General features: G+C 40.2%; 1 protein-coding gene and 1 long non-coding RNA gene across 2 annotated transcripts in view; one reads left to right on the forward strand and one right to left on the reverse strand.

The window, feature by feature from the left end:
* The first annotated feature begins 5,523 nt into the window (after positions 1-5,523).
* The window catches only part of tsc22d3 (TSC22 domain family, member 3), a 33,421-nt gene continuing 14,858 nt past the window's right edge, over positions 5,524-24,086 (forward strand). The window contains exon 1 of the mRNA XM_078260521.1: positions 5,524-6,313. Coding sequence (XP_078116647.1) covers positions 5,973-6,313 — 341 coding nt within the window. The 5' untranslated portion in view covers positions 5,524-5,972. The remainder of the gene's footprint in view (positions 6,314-24,086) is intronic.
* LOC144524342 (uncharacterized) lies at positions 17,036-22,369 on the reverse strand. The gene is made up of 4 exons (XR_013502596.1): positions 22,054-22,369; positions 21,754-21,814; positions 17,605-17,827; positions 17,036-17,486 (listed from the first exon to the last, which is right to left on the reverse strand). It is a non-coding gene; the product is annotated as an uncharacterized LOC144524342 (long non-coding RNA).

A 24,086-nucleotide genomic window follows, 5' to 3' on the forward strand; every position in this document is an offset into this window, starting at 1 on the left:
TCAAATATGGTAATAAGCTATTTCCACCTATTTAACGATTATATTTTTTAAATCTGATGACACCAGTGTGTTCACCATCCCAAAAAACCCCAGTGTGTATCCAAAATTATAAGAGAGGCTATAAGAGACGCCACAGAAGCTGTTACAAAGCTTGTGTATTTGTAGTTCTTCCGGGGTGGGTGGGGGGGACATGTTCGACTCCTGTGTTTCTGTTGTCGGCCTGTGGCTGCTGGCTCCATTCCATTTCAGATTGCCGCCGCCGGCCGGCCGAGCAAACAGTACATGAGACAAATACATGAAACTGTATTTTATTATTATTAATATCTTCATTGTTTACATCCTCAAATACAACGTTAGACAAAAACATCAATATTACGAATATTATGTATTTTTATCTCATCCGCTGAGCGGGACGTATTGCGTCACTTCCGGAGTCTTCAGCTGATTCTTTTAAACGTTATTACGGTGCATAACTTACTGGAACAAAGCTGAGCAACGTGTTGTTGCTGGTGACTAAAACACTGACTGTATATATGTATATTGAAGTGATACTGTCGTTAAAAACCCGCTGATCGCTGTCCGATTCTGTGAATGAATGCCCGCATTGCATTGTGGGATATCAGCTTTGAATGCGCCCAGCTCGGATCATATCGTAATGTTCTGTATTACAGTATACTGTAATATTTCACCGGTAATAAGACCGAAATAATATTATTAAAATAAAAAAAAATGTATACTATAATAACATCTAAATAAATGTTGATAGATCTAGCGTTATAGTTTAAAAAATATAAATAAACAAACAAGCAATCCAGCTTCCCTGGCCGAAATAGACCGAAATAATAACATTAAAAGAAAAACATATAAACCATGATAATATCTGGTGAATAATGTTGATTAAAACAGCTGTTATTGGGCTAAAAATACCAATAATAAAACTGTCACAGATTTTCAGGGGCGTGTTTTTTCTTTCGTCAATATCTGACGGTGAGGGATTAACATGAATGTCTATCTGACGGACCCCCTCGTCGAAAAATAACGTGACGGGTACCCCCCTGGCGTTGAAAATTAACGCCAGGGTTACTTAATCATGCGTCATACATTTGACGAGTAGGGAGTGAGACTGTGTTGGCAAACTGCACATGAGAGAAAAATGTGGTCATTGTGGCCTGACTACACTTGTGTTATTTGGACAGATTTTAGTTACCACTGATAGCAATGATCTTCCACTATCCTAGTTTCACTGACCTAGTTACATTAAGACAGCTGTGGGATGTCTGTCTGTTAATGCCAATTTTCTTCTAATTAATAATTTAATTAAGCATTGCGTTAGTTCATTCAGGATATATATATATATATATATATATATATATATATATATATATATATATATATATATATATATATAGTCATAAACCCACTAATTGAATTATCATTCCAGCCAGTCACAACCAATCACAGCCATTTTCACATCAGGCGGTCCATTTAAATGTCTCCCTATTCCTCTCTGCTTCGTGCTACTCCAATGCTGTCTCACACTGCTGCTGCAAAGCTTGCCTCCACCACCCCAGCCTCCACCTTCCCGGTTTTGGGTGTCATCATAACTATGTCTAAAATTGTTTTGATGTCTTGGATTTGGCCTACTCTTGCATACAGGGGGGGTCTCAGCAGCGTGCTCTCTGTGTCATCTTAGCATGCAGCTTGGCTGATCCAGGGAGCATCATCAGAACAGAGCCTTCATCGCCAAGTGTTACTGTATTTCCATTTGTTGCAATAAATGGTTAATTCTATGACGAGAGTGTTCCTGACTGAATATACACCGTCCACATAATTTAACTTAGTGCCGTCTGTATTTCTAGAGACAAACAAAATCACCCAAAACAAGCTGCCATTACCAATACCAATATGTATTACAAGTTATAGCTGCCAGTAAGTTTGAAATCTGCTCAAAATCTATTTTGTACATTATAAAATTAAACTACTACAAGGAGTTTTAACTGGTTATGAACCAGTCTCAATTTAATACTAATGTGTCTATATGACCTACATTAGCAAACAAGATCATGTGTGAGAAGGCTGGGATTAGACTGGAAAAGCCTATCTGTACATTATTTCTAAGTTTCGCAATGAGTATAGTTAGCAAGTTAAAAGGAAGCAATTCTTTAGATCATTTTACTTTTGACATTATATTTTGTGGGTAAAAAAATAAAAAATAATAAAAATAAAATAATTGACAGAAGAACAAAGATGATTCAACAGATTTGAAAGGATTCAAAACTGATCCTGAATTGGCCTCTTCCTCCTAGACTAGTGGGCTACGTGAGGTACAAGGTAATGGAGCCTTTTATACATTGTCGTGTTTCTTTAGAAATAAACAATGGACAAATAAAGTCTTTAAATGCTTCAGATGTAAAGTTATTCGCTGTCAAAGTGACGTCAAAATGAATGGCAGTCAATGGAATGCTAACGGCGGGTGAGTGCTTGTTAGCATCAAAATGGCGCCATATGTGGTCTCCACCACCATGGTTTCAGGTGAGTGTTCTGTTGCTAGTAGCAACCACTACTGGCACAGTTCCAATGCAGTTGCAGTTTAACTGACATGGTTGCATCGAATCTTTACTTCCCAAATGCCCCAGTTGGACCCTTATAGGTACTCTTTTTATTCTTTTTGTGATTGATGATTTATAATTTAGATTTTCTGCAAACAGCTTTTTGCCGACCAAGCTAGACATTAGCTATCTGAAACTGACGTGTTGCTAAAACAACATTATAAGTGTTGGGCACACTGTTACGTAGTATGTTACTCTCTTTACCTTTACTCTTGTGGACTCAATGTTTGCTAGATGATTTACTGTGTTGTAGGCTACTTCTTAATCCATAAGAATGATGGCCAAACAATGAATCCAGGTTAACCCTTGTGTTGTCTTCCCATCAACCTTGAAAAAAAAACCACTTCTTTTTTCAACCTTTTTGACCCCTTTTTTTCACAGTTTGTTTTTGCTTTTTCCAACGTTTTAAATTGTTAACTTTTCTTCTACACATTTTCAGGGTTAAATAGAAATTCTTGAATTCTTAATTAAAACATGATGAATGCATGTACAGTATTGCTTTTTAAACGGTTATACAGTAAGGATCCATAGTTCAATTGTTCCTCTTGCTTTTGACTGCAGAGACCATTTCTTAACCACAGATATAGAAAACCCACATTAGCTTAGTTTATCTACCTTTATATTCCTGTTTTTTTTTGTAGAAAGTGTTTGCCTTATAATACTCACAGAATGGGGTCCCACTTTACTTCTACATCAATGACTGTACTAACAAATTCCCACTAGAGGGCAGTCTCTACCCAAAGCAGTCCTCGGTTCCATCCTTCCACCACCCAAAGTGTAGCAGCCACGCTGCCCGAGGACATCGTTACACACTCAATAAAGCAATAGTCAGTCATTTTCTCTGCTTAATTGATCCCACTGCTACCCAACAATGCGTGGTGTGACATGTTTTTATTACAGCAGAAACAGCAGCATGCCTCAGAGTAAGACATGCTATTTGTAATTATCTCGTTGTTGTGTTCTTGCATGACCGGCCATCTGTAGACAGCCTGCAGGACACTTGCTGGTCAGCGGCCGAGGTCAGGGGCTCAGCATTGCATTCTTCCTGGAGCCGTCTGCAGTGCTGTATAATGACATTGTCCTGGTATTTACCAGGGCTTGTGAAACACTCGTCTCGAGGACAAAAACACAGCACACTCTTACCCAATTTACTCAATCCAAAACTGTTTGGGAACAGATATGGAAATTGACAAAATCGTAAACAAACACAGGGGAGGACTGATAAGATAATGTTTACTGTGCAAGTTGAGAACACACAGTGTGTGTCTCTCTCTCTCTCTCTCTCTCTCTCTCTCACACACACACACACACACACACACACTCACACACACACACACACACACACACACACACACACACACACACACACACACACACACACACACTGCACAATGATCAAATTATACAAATTACACTAATATTACTTGGTACTGTATTGGTTAAAAAAAAAAACACATTATTGTAAAACATAAAGCAAGCATTGTCATCTATATTGATTAATAATAGTAATATCTAATCTAAACCTGTCAGGGTTGCAGGGGGCTGGAGCTTATCCTAGCTCACATTGGGAGAGAGGCAGCTACACCCTGGGACAGGTCACCAGTTTATCACAGGGCTAAAACAGACAACCATTCACATCAACTCCTACAATTCAGAGTTTCCATTTTAACTAACCAGAGCACCTGAAGGAAACCCAATCAAATAAAGGGAGAACATGCAAGGCCCCATACACAGAAAGGCTAGCCAGACCCACATCAAGATGTTGGGTCTGGGAACTCACCATTGGCAGGGCTCAATCTAAGGGGCGGGATAAACGGTTGTCTTTCAAATTCCCTCTGCACTTATAGCCAACCAGAGCAACGCTAATTGATAGAATAAACTTTTGCCGTATCCAGCCAGCAAAACTCCGAACACATCTTCCTTTTTTTAAGAATGACTTCAGTGCTTAACTGTCTTCCAGATCACGGCTAAAGCCGATTCGAAAGACCGCTGTTCGCCAGCAGCAACAGCCATCTTCTTTGTTTTCAAGTAGCAGGGAATTCACGTGGAGCCGTCATAACTCTGCCGTCCTTATGTTAAGCCTGCCTACCGACTCTATACACGATGTGATTGGCCTGACCAGAATTTGGTTTTTCCAGCTCGCAAGCCAACGGAGAGTTGCTAGACTGCAAATTACATTTGCTGCCGCTAGGGTGCGTCTAGATTTCTAGGCTACAGAAAGGCCACAACTTGGTTGGATTCAAACCCACAACCTTCTTGCAGCTGTAAGGAAGCAGTGTCAACCAATGCACCACCAGAAATTGAGTTATTTAAAGCAAGTCTTTATATTCATGTATATTATATGCATTTATTTATTTATTGTGACTCTGTGACCCATTCACTAGTCCATTCCTGAGCAAATGCATCTTGAACTATAATTAATTGCATAATTAAAAAAGCCTTTGCTACTACTGAATATTAAAAAATCCATTTAATCGAGCCCGGCAAAATGGATAAAACCACACAAGGTCACCAAAAATTTTTTTCCCTTGATTTCAAAAGCATGTACCGCTGGCAATTCCTATCACACATTTTCACAAATTAGCAATTATGTAATCATGTCTTTGTGTGTGTTCCTGCAGCCTCCCTCACTCAGCCACTCCTTGTGCTTTCAGCATGGAAGGGTGGAACTGCACATTTCAAGCATGCTCTAAAGCTTCACTCCCTCTCTCTCTGTTTCCCTTCCCCTCAATACTGCACAGTTAAGCTGCAAGAGAAAAAGGGAGGGCCCAGTGCGTGTAACCAGCGATGCTTTTTTACCAATCACAGGGGTTTCCCCACCCTCTCTCCCTCCCTCCATCCCTTTTTTCGCTCCCTCCCTCTGTCTGTCAACCAAAGGAAAAAAAGGTGCAGGGGAAAAAAAAGTGATAAGCAGCCAGCAGCTTCTGGGTTTTGCTTTCAAGCGCACTCCTGCTGAATCGCGTGAGTGAGTGTGTATGTGTGTGTGTGTGGGGCGTTCACTCCTCCTGCCACAGTAGCAACACATTGCAGCAGCGCCGGCCCTGAACAAAAGGCTCAACACAGCAGAGCCACAGGAGGAAAAACTCAGGGATAGATGCAGAAAGAGTGGCCCAGCGTGACTGCACTTTTCAGGGAGGAACTCAACCTGCCATTTAGGCCTCCTGGTGCCGGAGTGGAGACAGGACTGTACACTAGACCAGCACAGACTGCCTGTCTGTCTCTCTGAGCTGAGGAAAACACCCTGTTTTGTCTTTCACTTTGTCTTCATTCATACACCTCAGTCTCTGTCAACCTTTACTGAGATTCTTACACTTGCCCTTCTTCACCTGGGCATCTTTCCTTTTCATCCACCTGTCCTCTGAGATGTCAGACGATGACTGCCGCTCGCCCATCGGCCTGGACTGTTGCAGTTGCTGCCTGGACCTGGCCAATGGCTGTGATGACTCCATGGCCAGCAGTCCAGCACAAGGTCTTGGTACTACTGGGGGCCTGCCAGGAAGCCCCACTAGCCCCAGTGTCAGTCACTTCCGTCAGCTCCGCAACCAGTTGATGTACCAGAACCTGAACACTGATAAGCTGAACAACATCATGAGGCAGGACTCCCTTGAATCGGTGGTGAGGGACCCCTGCTTCCTGCTCAATGAGGGGATCTGCAACAGCAACATTGACCAGACCATGCTGTCTATACTGCTCTTCTTTCACAGGTATGTCTGTTGTTTGCTTATCTGACAGGTACACCCTTAGCTAATAAGGTTACGACTGAATATAAAGGCACTGTCATAAGTACATGAAATTTGAAATTGAGCTGGAAGTTATCCTTTACTCCTCTTAGGGACTCAAACTTCTGGATCTGCTGTATCAAATCTCAATATGAGTGCTGTATCATAACCACATAGCTAACAGTGGCTAATCAGGTTTCTTGGAATAGCACTTTCTGAAAAGGATGACATAAGTGAAAAGTATAGGATAGGACAAGGGTGTTTATTTTGAATATGTTCTAGAAATGAGTTTCAGATAAGACTATTAATGCACTTTAGTTTACTTTGCATTACTTAAGCAAATGCAATATAGATTTAATATGTAAAATAATGTTGAAATATGTTTGCAGCTCACAGTGTCTATTTACATCTACACAGTTCATGGCTTTCATGCAGCATGTTTGATATGTTACATAACATGACACTGACAATAATGTATGCATGAGCTGTACAGTATTAACACGATAAAGTATTCATCTTCAAAATTTGTAAGATATATTTTGAGTCTGAGAAATAAATGTTCCTAGATTCATCAAAACAACAAAACTCCAAAACCCCAGAAAACAGAGGTAAACTAAACCTAATCTTACACCCTACAAAAACACAAAGTTACTCTAAAGCAACAGTTTGTTGTCATATTGATTCAATTAAAATGATCTTTTATTGCTAGATGTCAATTAAAACTGGCTTGACACCTTTTCCATAAACAGTGTTTGGCAGCTCACCTCGCAGTGTTTGTGAGGAAGAGAATGTCCTGCTACAAAGTTGCTGCCAGTTGGATAGTTTGTTTGGCAGCGACTGTTCAATGACTTCAGCCTCAAATTAACAGTTACCATCTTTCCAGACGGCTACAGTTTTGACCATCACTGAACTCCTGAACCCGAGCCAGAAGTTACTGTACAGTCAGTGCTTACTTGGAAAAGATGTAATTATGTATGGTCTGTCTGGTTATCGGAGCAGTAAAATGCAGAGATCCATGGGGAAATAGCAGCAAACACTACACAAACCTGTTTTCATCGTAAGAGCCACCTTTGAATGTCATTTGTGTCAGTAAAATTAGATATGTGTTAGACGATCATGACATGTTAGACATGTATTCCATATGATAACATTAATGTGATCAATTGGCAATAAAAGAGTGGTTTTATTTTTTGTTTATGGTGTACAAAAGGAATCATCATAATTGACCTTTGCCCCCACTCTTACCACTTTTGTCTCAGGACTGTTTTCTTGAAGCCACTGTATATTAAAACCTACAGACTGACTTTCATACCCTAATGATGCTGTTCCAAGTCTTTTTTCCTCTAACCCAATTATGAAATACATACTAAAACAACTGAGTTCTTGTTCCATTAAGATTTTATGGGATAACATTCCATGTTTGCTTTGGTTTTAGAACCAAATATTAGAGACAAAACGTCAAGTGGAAAAATGTAATTACATTATAATGTAGGTATGTATTTAAAAAGCATGTAAAATAGCATGTAAAATAGTCTGTATATTACGTGCCATTAATTAAACCATGTCAGGTAAACCCAGATTTTTTTTCCACGTTTAGTCAAATAGAATATATTTGACAATGTTTATCCTGATAAGATGTGCCTGGACTGAACATGGCAATAGTATTTGTTATCATTAATTCAGGTATTTTCAGAGATTATCATATCAGCAAAGGTCTCTAGCTAAGAAACATTATCAGTACTTAATCAAATTACGTTACTGTGTCCAAATAAGTTAAACTTCAACCTGGCATATCTTTGCTATATGCTGTTAGTACAGACTTTTCTTACCTCCTGTGATGATTGATACTAAATGAGTACAGACAGTACAATGGAAGTAAAACCATTTACTTTGCACTGCAGCTGATGGCAGTGATGATTAGACCTTAAATAGGTATAATTGTATTTTGTAACTTTTGACTGCAAATGCTCATCCATGCCAAACTCTCAGACAGTTGAAACAAGAATTTGCTTTTTACACATGGCACATCTGTCTGAAAAAAAGAACACATATAGACTACTGTATATGGAGAACTTTCACAATTACTTTGTTTTTCCATCTGTTACATAACAGCTGTTCAAATTATCATTAATTTGACAGCTTTTTAGGTGATATTGTTCTTGTGAAGTTGCATTATTCAATGAAAGAACAGTCTGTTCTTAATTTATTTATGATAGCGAGGGTGCGTCGTTATGATACTGAGAATAAAGAACAAGGAGTGAAGAAACTTTGGATTTGGACTGCAGCTCCAGCCGGTACTCCCTTTTTTGCTTTTCAAACAAAACTTTTTTTAAAATGTTTTAATACTTTGAACATGTCCTCAGACTTGAAGCTATACTTGGATATGCTCAGGGGAGTTATTATTCTCTGCATTCAGTGTTTACATTATCATAACTTGACTAATGCCTGCTGGCAGGGCTTTGTTAAAAATGTTACACAACATTTTTTTTTCTGCTCTGCTATTTAGACATTCTAATAGGACAGTCTTAATAACACAGTTATACTTTTATTAATTTTCTCACTAACCACAGAGTTACACTTTCATGGTTGTACAATTTATGAATATGAATATATCTATATCTATATATATATATATATATATATATATATATATATATATATATATATATACACTATGAATATTCATAGTAGTCACACTTTACTTACTGTGCCGTTAACAAATGATTAAAATCTTGATCTCCTTATCTATACTGGCATCTCCTAGAAGGGGAGACAAATCTGGTTATAAGTGCCAATATTATTTAGGCATTTCTGGCCCAGAGGCAATGTGTTCACTTGCACCATTGGCCACTGTGACTGTGCATCTGTCTGTCCCAGCTGAACTGTTTGCCTGACAAACAGTCTTTACCCAGAACACTTTGTTCCTGAACCTTGCCTTCTGAGGAGGGAATCACATGTGGCTTTCATGGATATGCTTTTTTTCGCAGGATTATTACATTGATTTCAAATGTGTACCCTTTACAGTTTATCATGCAGAAACACAAATGCACTCATTCATTCACACATGTACTCACATTATAATCCTGTCAGTTGAAACACGCTAAGCTGAGGTTTGCAGAAGTTCATACATTTTTTCTAGTGCTTGTTTCAGGAGGGCCCGGCTTCTGGTGAAAGCCTGGCTGAGGTTTATACTGTGACCTCACCCTGGGTGGTCAATCTTCCAAGCGGCCATCATTCTTGTTGGCCACTTGTTAACAGAAGGAAATGTTCTGCATAGCCTGAGAAAGCATGCCAGGACATCTTTTGAATATCAGTAAAGTAATCAATAAATTAATCTGTGACAGTGCCACACTTGATCTGTAAATGATCTGAGGGTCACAGAATTGTGCTGAGAGGAGAATTTGAACTCATAAGTCCTGCTTGGTTTTTGAGGCAGAGCCAGTGAGACCTGAGGGGGGGGCAGGATCTGTGATTTCCACAGGATAAAAACCAGAGGAACTGTGTTGATTTACTTTGAGGCTTAGAAGCTACACTTGGCTGGAAGGAGAAAGGCACTCCTGCACACCTTTCATCCCAGGCAGTCAGTCAGTACTTAGCAGCCACTAAACACAATCACATGCCAGGGTGAAGAGGGGTGAAGAGCCTGCAGTGATGACAAAAATGTTTATCCCAGGACTTCGGGTCTGTGACCAGTCAGTCAGTGAGCAGTCAACATACAAAGGGGAAAATAACGTAGGGGCAGCACAAAAGATGTTACAGTGTCAAAGACATCCATAAAAGAGGTTCTCTCTGCAGCGGCCACTAATGTGAACACGACAGGGCTAAAGAGGAGTTTGTACCCTCTAGCCTACAGAGTTCAGGTTCATAGACAAGATAAAAAATACTTTCTTTGAAGAAAGAAAATGTTGTTTTGAGTAATGCAGTGGTGCAGTTGTCCATCTCTTTGAGAGAAAGGTCTGTTTACTGAAAAATAAGTTTTAAATCCTGTTTGGGAAAGACAGTGCTTTTCTTGTCAAACAAAAAGCTGTCAAATGGGACTGAGGACCCAGGGCTCATGTGAGGAGGGCCCAAAAAGATGCTAGAATGAAGAGCTGCGGATGCAGGGAGGGGCCTATAGAATACCTTTCTACCGGGCCCAGAATTTTGTGCTACGCCCCTGGTTGGAGGTGAGGTTCATTTGTTGTTCACAGACTCCAAGTCTGCGCTTTGTATGATAAACTGCGCAGAGGAGTTACAACCTCTGACTAGGTTTGGATTTTCTGCCCTGACATAGCTATTTAACCTTCTAACACTTTGTTGCTTTACCATCCTCAGTATCATTACTGTGGTAAAACTTTGGCCTGAGACGATCACTGGCTTCGGTCCAGTTGACTACTGAACATGACCTAGCCTTCCACCATGGAGTGGAGACAGGATCCAGCTGTTTCAGAGACCCTACTCTACTTCAGAGCTCCACTCTGTGATCAAAATATAAACCATGAAATAGCTTTCAAGTCAAAATCCTGCATTCAGTGATCCATTGTGGAAGTTATGGAAAGTGTCTCTGCCATGTGTAAGCCATCCAGGAATCCATACAAATACAAATGTAAATTTAGTAATTATAATTCCCAAAAGAGAAACCGTGGGCCCTATTTTGCACCCAGCACAATTTACTTTGTACACCGACACTTGTATCATTCACATTTTGCACCCGACGCACAGCGGTCTTTTCCCTCCACAGACTCACGTCGGTAAATTAGGGAATGAATTTGTGCTCCCGTACATATTTGTTTTTGTTTTGGTACATGACAGTGGATCAATTGTCTACAATAGGAGTTAGAGTGTATAAGAAATAAATACCTTCTTTATCTTAGATGACTGTAGAGTGACCTGTTGAGTTCATTTTCATGCAGGTAACACGTGCAAATCTATCTCAGTCAAAGTTAAAGCTGAATACACAGGGCAGCTCTGGCTGCGCAGTCTTTGAGGGCAAATCATTTGCGTAGAAGACTCTCCACAAAAGTAATAAACACTCTTATGAAGAAGTCGCAGGGCTCATAGTGCACACTGTGTCATCCCTGCCTCTGGTTGTTTTTATGTATTGTGTACCAATGCTTTACAGACTTCCTGCTTTTCTATTGAAAAGTGAGTGTAAACAATGTCAGAGAGAGAGAGAGAGAGAGAGAGAGAGAGAGAGAGAGAGATGAGGTGCTGGAACAAATTTAAAACTTGTGACAGTATGTTCAGGCTTGCTCTGCAGATAACATTGTGGCTGTATGAAAACACACAAATCAGTCAGGAATGGAAAGATTAGGTAAACAAAACACTGCTTCCTCTGTAGTCTGACAAATGCTATATATAATAAAAAAAAATATCTCCAGAGCATAGAGCACACTCATGACAAACATACAGCACATTTACGGCACTATTATCAAGATGCTAAAAGCTTTACCAGTCGTAGGGATCAGATTATAACTGCACCAGTGTTGAAATTCAAATTTCACATATTTTCTACTGCTACAAAGCATTCCCTGGATGAGAGAGAAGTGTGATCTTAAGTCTGCAAACTATAGATATACCACACAATCATGGAGGCAAAACAGTTTGAAACTAAACTATTCTTTTCTGCTGATGTCTCTCCCAGTTTTGACCACATAAAAGGCGTATACATGTCAAACACATCCTGGCTGATGACAGAACCTGTATTCAATTACATTGTTTTTGATCCAAGCTCTTTTTTTGCAATAAAACTGGACAGTGTAACTTGGTGTAAAAGGAAAAATGACGTGTCCTACGAAAGTTTGACGAGAGTTACATAACTTTATTGGTTGCAGGTGGCAGGGGGCACGGATGTAAACAAAAAACAGGGATTAGTGGCAAGAAGGCACAGGGAAGGATGTCGGGGTGGAAGAACAGATTCATGGCCAGGCAAGTCTTAAGAGCCAATCCCTAACAAACAAAGGCCACAAAGGCGAGGTCTGAGCAATGTCAGGGAAGAGAGAGGGAGAGCTACAGGGAGAGATTGCTAGAGGGAGAGTCAGAGGTAGACAAACAGGCAGACAGGAGGCCGGTGCAAAGACAAAACATAGACAGGATTTGCTAAAAATAGTGTGCTGTCAATGTTAGATGGAACTCTAACATATTGGTAGTCTGCAGACGTCTGAGGCAAAAGTCACAACCTTTTTCTATAGCTACAGGAAGTCATTCTTTTTTTTTTTACTGTTCTTTGTATGGGGTTCCTCAATAACACAGGCTTTGGCCACTTTGTGCTGAAAAGACACATTCAGGGAGCAAGAGATTGATTCACAATATCAGCAACTACTAGATGTTCAAACACATGTTGGTATATATTTGGTGTGTTTGTGCCACGACTTAGCCCTGTGCTTCATTTTATCACTGAGGGTGCAATTTAAAGAGGGATGTACAATAATGGCTTTTTAATGGACCTCTTGAGTTACTGTGTTGTTGTGTTGGGACTGTGTGAATAGGCTGCCCTTGGTGCTGTGCCAGTAGATGCCTGGAACCACTGTTGGATGGGTTGTGTGCAAGTGTATGTGTATATGTCTGTTTGTGTGTATGTGAGTACTCTTTGGTCCTTTACTTCTGGACCACACTAGACAATGCCTTCTGCCTATGAACACAGTTTATCATGTATATCATGTATCATGTATACATTTATCTCCCAAGCACACACAGCACACACTTCAGCCGACAGAAATTGTCAACTTGGGAAATCCACAGAGACACAATAGGTTGATGCAACCTCCTGTGTACGGGCCTGTCTTAACCAACACTGTTATGGTTCCTAGCAACACGATTAACAAACCATGCTAATCAGATTGCAGGTACATGTCTCTTTCTGTGCTTAGGTTCTTTGCACTAAATAACCTTTTATATGTTGTTTTTATGACACCCCCTCATTAGAGTTATGTTACTTTATTATTATAATACATACAGACCCACAAGTTACATAAACTGTTGGTGATAGATGATTTAATAAGTTAATATTTGTATGCATTTTTTAGGCTCTTAAGGTCTGCCTTTTTTAAAAGATTTCTTCGACCTAAAGGTCTAACGATATTCAATATTCTTTTATTGCCAAAAAATCCCATTAAAAAAAATAAATCGAACAATGAACTGGTCCTACTTACAAATGTGTCTCTAAAATCTGATATAGCTAATCATCTGTGCCATAGGGCTCCATTGTTTTCCAGAAACTATTAAACACAACATTCCACACCGTTGGGGACTGTGGTTTATTTTGTGAAGATCACATACATCATCCTAATGTTGCAAATATTTGATAGCATGACTGAAAACCCAAAATACTACTAGACTAAACACGTTTTACTCTTGTTTGAGAAACTTTGCTAAAAACTCAAGTGCCAACCTGTTTAAGAAATTATTTAGCCTTTCTTATTCATGACCTGCCTAAAGCCCTGTCTTATTAATGACAGGCTTTTATAAATGTATGTTTTCAGTAGGAACAAATGTGCATGAGGCTGACAGCACAGACAGTTTGGGGAAGTCTGAACATATTAAAAGATGAACTAATGGACTGTTGGCTTTGGTCTTTTCATTGGAATTGTTGACAAAACAAATACAGCCAGCCTTAATATTTAAGGATTGGTTAGACAGACTCCATGATGACCTTGTTCGCAAATATGTTTTTTTTTAACTTTTTATACATAAGCCCTGTAATCTTTTAATGAAACAATCCTGTCCTCAATGACAGCTGCAAGGATCAGGAATGAGTAATTTATCTTTCTGTCTGGAAGACATAAGGCACACTCCTTGGCAACACACACACAAAAAACACACACACACACACACACACACACACACACACACACACACACACACACACACACACACACACACACACACACACACAAATATGAACACATTTACAGTATACAGTACACAAAGGTGACCTAGAGCATTATGCTGCTGTCGACATGTCTCCACTGCACCATCCAGCTAAGCGTACAGTAAGGTGGATTATAAATCTATAAGTACCACCATCAAGCTTGCTATCAAATCCTCAACATCAGACTGTGCTGGAACATTTTTTATGTAAGAAGGGATTCACCCCATCCATCTTCTAAATGTATTTGTCTAAACCTAATTATGAAAAAATGAGTCACAAAGTAAATTTTGACAAGTCACTATAAATGCATGAAAAAGAGATATTACGTTTTTCATAAAAGTGCTTTGAACAGCCAGAATCTACTTATTTTACAATTACTCCTTACTGTATGCATGTGCTTTGATAAAGTACACTTGATATACTCTTATTAGATCTTGAGAACCTAATTCATTTGGCAATTAAAACCAAACTTGAAACAAAACTAAATAAATGAAAGTGAAAATAAAAGGATACTTTTCTGATTGCTTAATGCCTGCTTTTATTGATTGTTATGCTGCGGTTCTAAATCATAAATATCCAACATCTAAGTGTCAAGCAAACACTGTGTTCTTTGTGTTGTGGTCATGGAGCACAATTTCTCCAGAATTATGTGGTGGTTTCTGTTGAAACTCTTTGTACCGAAGCCCATTAAGTCCAAGAAAAATAAGTATAAAGGCTAAATAAATACAAGGATCTGCACACCTGCTACAGCACAGCTGAGTGTAGACACCTTTGGAAAGGTCAAATTTTAATTATTTCAGAACTACAAAAAGAAGTAAGAATTCTTACAAAACTGATTCCACAAATACTTCAAAAGAGGAAAGCAGTACCACCCATCCGTTTAAACCCTTTCTTTTTTCATGGTTCATGTTTGTGCAACTCTGTTTGCCCTTCCCTCTTTTAATTTCCACATCTCTTCCCTCTCTCCTTATCCTTGTTTTGTCCTCCATCTTTCTCTGTCTTCTTTCTTTCTCCATCTCTCCATCTTAGTTGTTCTAGTTGCCAGCCATTGGAATTACATAAGTCTGAGGGAAGGCAAGATGTTGGAGTGACCATGGCTTGTGCTAGCTGCCTTATCTGTTTGGACCATTGCTATGGCGCCTACTTAGATAATAAGGCAGCCTGTCAACACTTGCCATCAGACACACGCCCACACGCACGCAGCCCTGTACTTGAGACACTGAGAGTGAGTAATAGTGTCAAACAGTCAATATGTTATAATTACACTCTTTAAATCGGCATTAGACAGTACAGCTTGCATAACATTGATATTAGGGATTAGTAAACTTTGGTTTGCTTTTCATCAGACTGCAGCTCACACACACGACAACCTGCACCTTTAGTCCGGGAACGGCAAATATGTGAATTGTCTCCAGTGTAGTTCATGGTGTAGATGCAGGGAAGCTGAAATAATGTTGAGTTATTAGACTTGCACTCTCCATACCACACAGGCTGAGCGTACTACCCCTTTCTTCAAATCCGTAAAGAAGTAATTCAGCTGCCTGAATATGTAAAAGCTTGACTGATGTTTTATATGCATCCAAAGTAAGAGTTAAAAACTCAACAACAACTTTCACTTTTTTGCAGCATTTTTTAAAAGGACTGATCATCTTTTTCTCTATGGATGCCTGTTTCATAATCCCAAGTGCTGTTGTCCCACACTGAGTGACTTTTTTTCTTAGCACAATAGTCTGCTACACAAAGCAGCCAGACAGTGCTTTTGTGGAGAGGGCCTGAGCCAGGCCTATCATTAGCCTATCTTATTCTCCCTGGGCACTATTCACACGCAGGTTGGGTACATAATGTACCCTGGGTGCACACACACACACACACACACACACACACACACACACACACACACACACACACACACACACACACACACATACACACACAGTGACACACATGCACGGTGAAGAGAAAAAGACTAAAATGCAGGAAAATTAGGATGCACATCAGAACTCAGCTTTTCTTAGCTCAGAACACAGAAATCTGTACAGCCTTATGAAATATCCATGAGTAAACACACACGCACGCACGCACGCACACACGCACGCACGCACGCACACACACACACACACACACACACACACACACACACACACACACACACACACACACACATTCTTATGATGTCTTTTCCCCTGCAGGGCACGGAGCTAGTATTAGACATACTTTAACAACGGTGTTGCCATAGCCCATTACTGAGAAGTGCTCAGAGAGTCTCTGGGAAAGAAAACAATTACTTCTCTGAACCTCTGCAGGTCATGAAGACATGCTATTCAAAACACAGGAAAGGTTACAGCACCAGGACCAATCGCATATTTTATTTTTGAAGTTACTGGACATTTGCGGTTTGGCAACATGCTTTGTTTTTCTTTTCTGACTTTTACTTCTGTGTTCCCTGGTAAACAATTTTGAGCTCTTGGGGTGGATGTGTAATTTAAGAGCCAACAGTTTCCCAAACATGACTCTCCTGTCATGAAATGAGCAAAATGGTAATTAGTTTGGTATTACAGTAAGACCCATGAAAGAACACAGGGAGCATAATGTCAAACTCAGTTAAGCAGCATTATGTTGACTTGGCCCGTTAAACAATTATCTAATGCGGGTGTTTAAGTAAATGTGTAATTAGATTGATTGTGGAGACTCTGACATCTGCTTCCAATCACACAATCATATCCTTAATTTAATCTACAGCACCTGAGTGGTGTTTTAACACTTAGTTCAATTAAAGCTTTCTGAAGTGTTTAGCTAAGTTTGAAAGACAAGTCACCTCTACACCCCTGCCTCCAGCCCCCCCCCCCCCTTGTCTGGGAACTCCTATGCTGTACTGTCATCCATAATTGCATCATTAAACTGGGCTTTTGCACAACATTGAGAGAATTAGAAAAAAAGCGAGAGACTTCACACAGCTGTCTAGCTGAGAGAACATCTTAGGCAACCTGCGCACGCCTTGGTGCAATGAGTATGTTTCATCAGATGAATCCAAGTATGCAATAAACTTCTTTGCTAAATCAAGAAAACGTTTTTTTTCTTCTGTCGGCAGAGGCAGAGCTTGGCAGAAATTGAATGTAATATAATTGCCAGTCTGAATTACAGTTAACAGTATACATGCTCTAAAAAAAGCCCAAATGACTGGCAAATCCCCATGAACCATAATCAAACTCTGACTTTAGTGTAATGAATATGGTTTCCTGTTTGCTACTGGCGCGTCCAAATTTCCAAACTCTTTGGCTTCAAGTGCTCCTGCCCAACTGAAGAGGGGCTCTGTGAGAAGAAAAGGGGAGAAAGAAAGTGAAAAAAATACAAATAAAATAAAGGGCCCAAACAAACAAAGAAAAAGAGGAAAACAAAGAAATGTGATGCAGTGAACCTCCAAATATACCATTTTTCATCTGGGATGACCATGCAGTTATCACGGTGAGTCGCAGACCATGTAGAAATAAAGCTGTTTATATCAGCAATTTATTGCGTACAACCATGGCTCTTAAAATCAAGTCAGTTCTCTGGACTGAAGACCTGTTTGGTCCCATTGGAAGACTGAAAAGGTGGAGCTGTTCTGCCAAGCTCTTTTTCTCTCTGTGGATGCCTTTCTGTCAGACAAGAGCCTGCGAGAAAGAAAAGAGAAAAATAACTCTTTGCCAAGTTTCAGTGATTTTTTTCTGGCCGTTCCCCAGCAGGGAGAGAGGGAGAGACTAGCAGACTCAAATGAGCGAAAATAACAACATGCATCCTGTCCAAGAGCTCACTTCTGTCTTTGTGTCACCGTGTTTAAAAGAGGCAGTTGTACCATGGAGCGGCCCCGGCCGGTCCTATCTGAAGGGGCCTTATGCCTCAATCCCCTGCCATCTTACTGTGCAATCATACAGAGCAATTAGCACCAGTGACATTACAGTATATGACCTCTTTCTGCGTTCCTTCCAGTATGTTGTCATGGATAGGAATGAGTCACAGATCATCATTATGTTTGCATGCTGTGGTGTGTACACAGTCGGGGATTAGGCTAAACAACGACTCTCTGAAAGTATGTGGATGCTTCTGCAGTAAAGTAATAGTTGCTGGGCTTAGGAACCAGCGAAGCAAATGCCAAGAAAGTGTGGGACTCTGGGAGGAATGTTGACGAATGCTGAAATGCTTTCCCTCCCTTTCTTCATGTATTCCACACAGATTCCATCCAGGCTGCCATCCACGTCCCTGACACAAGTCTTTTAGAGGCCTGCAATGCACACAAAGGCCTATTTATTGCTAGTCTGTACAAGGTGTCATATAAGAGGAAGTAGAGTCTGCTCAGCTCTGGCAGGGAGAGAGAAAAGAGAGAAACTTATGTAACACTCAAGTTCACAACCTTTTTAGTACTTGTGAGATGATGGTGTGGAAGTGAGCTGGGGTCAGGAGGTTGTTGTTGCTGTAGAAGAGTTCGAGCTGAGCAGGACGAACTGACGGCTTTTAATTTTGAGCGCTATTTAAGTAGCAGTTTATGATTAATCCTTTTCCATGCTGCTAAAGTAGTAGCTCCCATCTGCAGGAATTTGACAGGAAATCATAGTTATCTGTGTGGTGCAGGACTCTTCTTTGTCCTTCTCGTACACATTTTGATCTGTCCGTTCCACAAGCGCTGCCCGACCCTGATGTTTTAACTGATGCATCACCGTCGGGCTTCTCTCACATGACAGGTCACGATGCGTGGGAGGGAAACAGTGCACATACAGAATCAGGCTGTTACACAACATAGCTTTTTTTCTTTAAATGTTGTTGTATGGATTGTTGAGCCAGAATGTAAAGTTAAGACAACTGATGTAGCTTATTTAGCATATAGAGGATTTGAGGTTCATTGTATGCATCTGATAAAATTGCTGAACTGCACACAAGAAAGTCAAGAATGCCATATATATATATAGTAAAGCAAATTTCCTGCAAACATAGGGCCTAGTTTTCAATTTTATTGAACATACTTTCCTACATATATAAAACAAACAGAAACTAAGACAATGTTATCAAAGTATATCCCACATGATGCATGGATCAGAATGGCCATGCCATCTCACACGTACAGTATGCGTCTGAGGGTAAATCCTCCAACGTGTGGGTGATGAGGGTCATCTTTGGAGCGGTCAATAGATGAATGTTCTGATACTCCAAGCATGAATAATCTGTAGGTTTACAGTAACGGCTGAGAGCTCATTTCAAAGCAGAGTCCTGTTCTCACCAGAGGTTACATAACAAACAGACAGATGCAACAGTGGATATGTTGGGCAAAACACTGGCAATCCTTCCATGCTTTTTCCAGGATTTTATCGGTAGAATCATCACTTTGAATCAGAATGAATGTGCTGTTATCTGATCCCTTTAGTGGTTTGAGTGGGTGGTTTGGTGTATTTCTAGGGCTCTATTTGTTCATGGGCCCACTTCCTAGCCCTATAGAGGGAAAGGATGCTATTGTAGCTCATATCAATGGGAAAATTCAGAGAAACACCCTGATAAAAAACAAAGTCCCCTGCTGTTATTCTGTGACAGCCAGCAAGGGGTGGATATAAAAGAATAAAAACGGAAAGACAAGAAGGACACTTCCTCCTATTGAAATTCAAATATGCTTTTTAGAAAGAGATATCAGATTCAGACAAGGCAGTACTTGTCCCTGTGAGTGCAATAATATCTAGGCTACTGCATTGAAAACAGCATTGCTAAGCTCTTCTCCTGGGGCCTGTCTTTTTAGGTGAGTCTCTCATTTGCCCTCCCAGGTTAGCATCTTAAATGGAATTAGCATTTTATCAAGACGGACACCAATGAAACGGCTCAACTTGGATGGGCACACAGCGAATATTTTGTGTAGTATCTTTTGGGAATCCACATTTTTAGGTTTGTGATGTGAAAAGAGCATCTCCAAAATGCTATTGCAGTTATCTTGAATTGATAATTTTGTAACTGTCATGATTATTATAGTTCTTATTTTTAAGCATAACTGTGAATGTGACACTTAAACCAAGGCCTTAGCATCTCCATCACATTTGTTCTGAAATAACAATTCTTTGTTAAAAACAGATACATTCATGTTTAAAATATGTTTTCCATATTGTCCATGGCCGTAACTGTAACAACAATACGTAGAGTGAATTCATTCTAACAAAACTGTTGCCCTGCAGTGATAGTCTAAACAGGCATAAGCACCTGCTGTCACCAACACAATGAGACGTGCAGTAAGACAGATTAAACACTTAGATTTAGCTTATCTTCTCGACCCCATGATAAGAAGCTAACACGTTTTGCAGATGTCTGCACTATTACTGCTGCACAACATCCCACTGAACAAGCTCTCAGATGTGTCATCGTCTAAACACAGATGGGGTTTTGATTATCTGGCATACGTAACTGTTATTCAGCTCTTCTACAGTTACAGTACAACGATTAATCATATTGTCCTGTGTATTGTTGCTATCAAATAAAATGTACTTTCAAAATTGATGTTTAAATGTGACAACAGTGTATCTCTGAAGTGGGCAGTATTTTCCTAACCCACCTGTGGAACCGGCCAAATACAGTATTGGGTAAAACGTTTTGCTGATTGAATAAACCCAAAGCCGACAGTACTGAAAGATAGTGTGTCATTTGAGCATTTACTGTAAATCTTGTCTTTGCCATATTAAGACCCTATCACTCTTTCTGTTTTGCAAACACACCAGCATGGTCCCCCCTCATATCTCAAGGTAACCATGTTGTTTAACAGTTTACCTAAAGAACTGGGAGTACAGCCAGAGTGTCCTATCAGAGGAAACACTGCCTAACAACAGCTGTGAAAGCCCTCTCCTCCCTCCCTCTTTCTCCTCCTCTCTCTTTCTCTTCCTCATTTTTGCATTTTCCTGTTTTGGTGTTTGGTAGCTCTTTGCTTAGTCTTTGATACAAAGCAAGGGGCTGTCCTCAGGCTGCGGAGCGCAGACACAGTATCTGGTGAACTGAGGAAAGGCGACACCGTGGATTTTTGTTATTGCGTCAATTTGTGTGTCCGACTGTTAATTTTTTCACATGGACAGACAGCTTTGATAGAAGAGCTGAGAGATGATCAAAATAACAAGAAACATTATACGTAATATTATCCGTAATATTTTGTAGTCACACAAACGTGTGTGTGTGTGTGTGTGTGTGTGCGTGTGTGTGTGTGTGTGACTGCCTATTTTGTCCTTTGCTTTCAGCACTGATGGACAGATGGAAGATGTTCTGTCCCTAAATGTTTTGTGTTATTTTTTATTAATAACAGGATGGAAGGCCATGCTCACTGCTCACTCTTTATGCGGGAATACAGCTCAGACACGGTACACTTGCAGAGTAAACACCAGCATCTTAATTCACTGTGCGCAAGACTGATGTTGTTTCACTGTGACCCCTCCAACCTTGCATCCATATGCAGCACAGTCTCGCACTCACGTGCCCCTGTCAGATGAACATGCATGGCGCAACAGCAACACCTGTGACAACAATAGGTGAGCGTGTACCAGACAACAACTAGGAATATGACGAGACAGGTCAGAGACATGATAATTACCTCAAGTCAGGGTTAGGCTGTCCTGAAGCATTCCAATCAGATGAAATGTACTGCTCAGAGACTGTGTGAAAGGACAGGAATAACAATAACTGTTAGAGGAGGAGGTGTGCAGTGCAGACAGAGAAGAAGAAAGAGGGAGTAAGAGAACCCAAACAAACAAGCCAGGATGACAGAGACAGCAGGACGAATGACTATGCACATGGTGGCAGGCAAGATACAAAAGTGACACAGACACATCAAGACACATTCCCATATTTGCTACTTCAATTAACAATATTTAAAAACGCAAGTGGCACTTACTGTTACTATTACTGTTATGATTTGTTGAGAGATGTCTATGTTGTAATGGTTGGCAGCTACCTTGCTGGCGCCACACCGTGCTACTTCCTCTGCGGTCGGGCTGTAATTACAGTCTCAACAAGAAAGCACACCATGGTCATTAAACTGGTGTGAAAAAGACAATCAGTCACGTAGGCTGGAAAACAAAGATAATCACTTGCTCTTTTTGACTGTGTGCATGTACTTGGTGTGTCTGTGTGTGTGTGTGTGTGTGTGTGTGTGTGTGTGTGTGTGTGTGTGTGTGTGTGTGTGTGTGTGTGTGTGTGTGTGTGTGTGTGTGTGGATCAGGAGTTATCCAGTGGGTGTGGGAACCTGTGAAATACCCGATTTTGTTTCAGTTCTGCAAATCCTGAAATAGTTCCTCAAAAAAGCTGGTTTTGCTTAACTGACTTTTGTTTCATTTACAATTCAAGGGTTAATCTATTGTAAGAACAAAGAAGATGCTTAAAATGATTTTTAAAAAATCAGTTATCTTTATGAGAATCTATAAAGATGACAATAAATCTTATTGAACCGATACACTGAAAGGCCACAAGATCTGTGCCGTATTTGTATGACATGGATCACATGGAACGTGGGAATTTAAATTTAAGTGGCTACATACTTTGAATATGTTGTTACAGCACAGTTTGCTGGACTGAATGATGGATAGATGGTTTGATTGCGGGCAGATAATACATTACGATCTAGTTCTAACTGGTTCTGACAAACACCCTGGCACATACCTGCTTTTGAGTGCAATCATTCTGCAACAACACAGCTAAGTTTGACGTATTTCTCCCATTTTATGATGTGCTGCAGAGTGCTTTTGTGTTATGGTGGGGTTGAAGCCAAAGATTAGTACGCTGATCAGTGCCTAAACCTCTCCCAGTCTCTTCCTCTTTAATATCTTCTCCGGGTAGTTTTAATTGCTTTCCAGGAAACACATTTGAATGCTTTGTACTCGTTTCTTCCTCACCTTGCCGTGTTGCCACAAAGCTGAGTCACGCACGACCAAGCTTGGTGGGAGTCTTGTCCCTCAATGCCTGAACTCTTTAGGTATGAAGATAAGGTAAAATCTTTCTGGCTCCCAAACGCTGCTTACGTGGGTAAATCTGGCGAAACTCCAAAACAATCAAGAGCTCTTGCGCGCTCCTTTATGCCAATGAGCCAGATCTGATTAGAGATTTTATGTACTCAGCTTTTCATTTCAAAAAATCTCAAGCATAGCAATCCTCTTCTTCTTGTTCTATATGAAACAGCTGTTTTGATTGATGCCCGACATTTTCAGAATTGAGTATGCCATTTTCCCTCAATCTGAGCTCCAAGCAGTGTTAATCTTTAAAGCTCCAAAAACATTTTTTTCTTAAGTGTATTTAATCCAGCGTAAAAAGAGATCAATCCTACGAAAGGTGTCAAACTGGTAGAATTTCTTTATTTCAGTGTGTTAAGAATGTGAGCAGCCGCCTGCCAAGCGCTGTAAATCTACACGTCAAGACCGAGACAAAAGCAGCTTGTATTTGTGCGTCCTTGCTTGCATGTACATATACTTATATGTATGTGTGCGTGTGTGGGTCTGTGCTTTGTCTGCATATATCAATGATCTCAAATTTGTGTGCACATCAAATGCATGTCCATTTCTGTGTGTGTCTACGTGTCTTGGTGCAGGTTTGTTCTTTTTGCATGCATATATAGATATGAATCTCTCAGTGTTGCTTGTCCATGCTTGAATGCACACCTTAACTTGCATGGGAGTGTACCTGTGTGCTGCGTGTGTGCGTGCAAAGCAGATACAGGAGTGTTCTGTGGTTTTATAAGTGAACTTTGGACCTCTTGGGTACACGCTGGAGTTGGCAAATTTAGCGTACATTGTTTACCCAAGCCTTTATATAATGACTGGGATGGCAGATCATGTTTACTTTCTCTTCTGTGCAGCTTCGAGACCAGGAAAATGACATCTAAAAAAGACAATTTGTCTTGTGTACTCTGACCGACTCCAAGTTCAAGAGTCACTT

This window comes from Sander vitreus, chromosome 10, assembly GCF_031162955.1.
Source record: "Sander vitreus isolate 19-12246 chromosome 10, sanVit1, whole genome shotgun sequence".
Classification (NCBI taxonomy): Eukaryota; Metazoa; Chordata; class Actinopteri; order Perciformes; family Percidae; genus Sander; species Sander vitreus.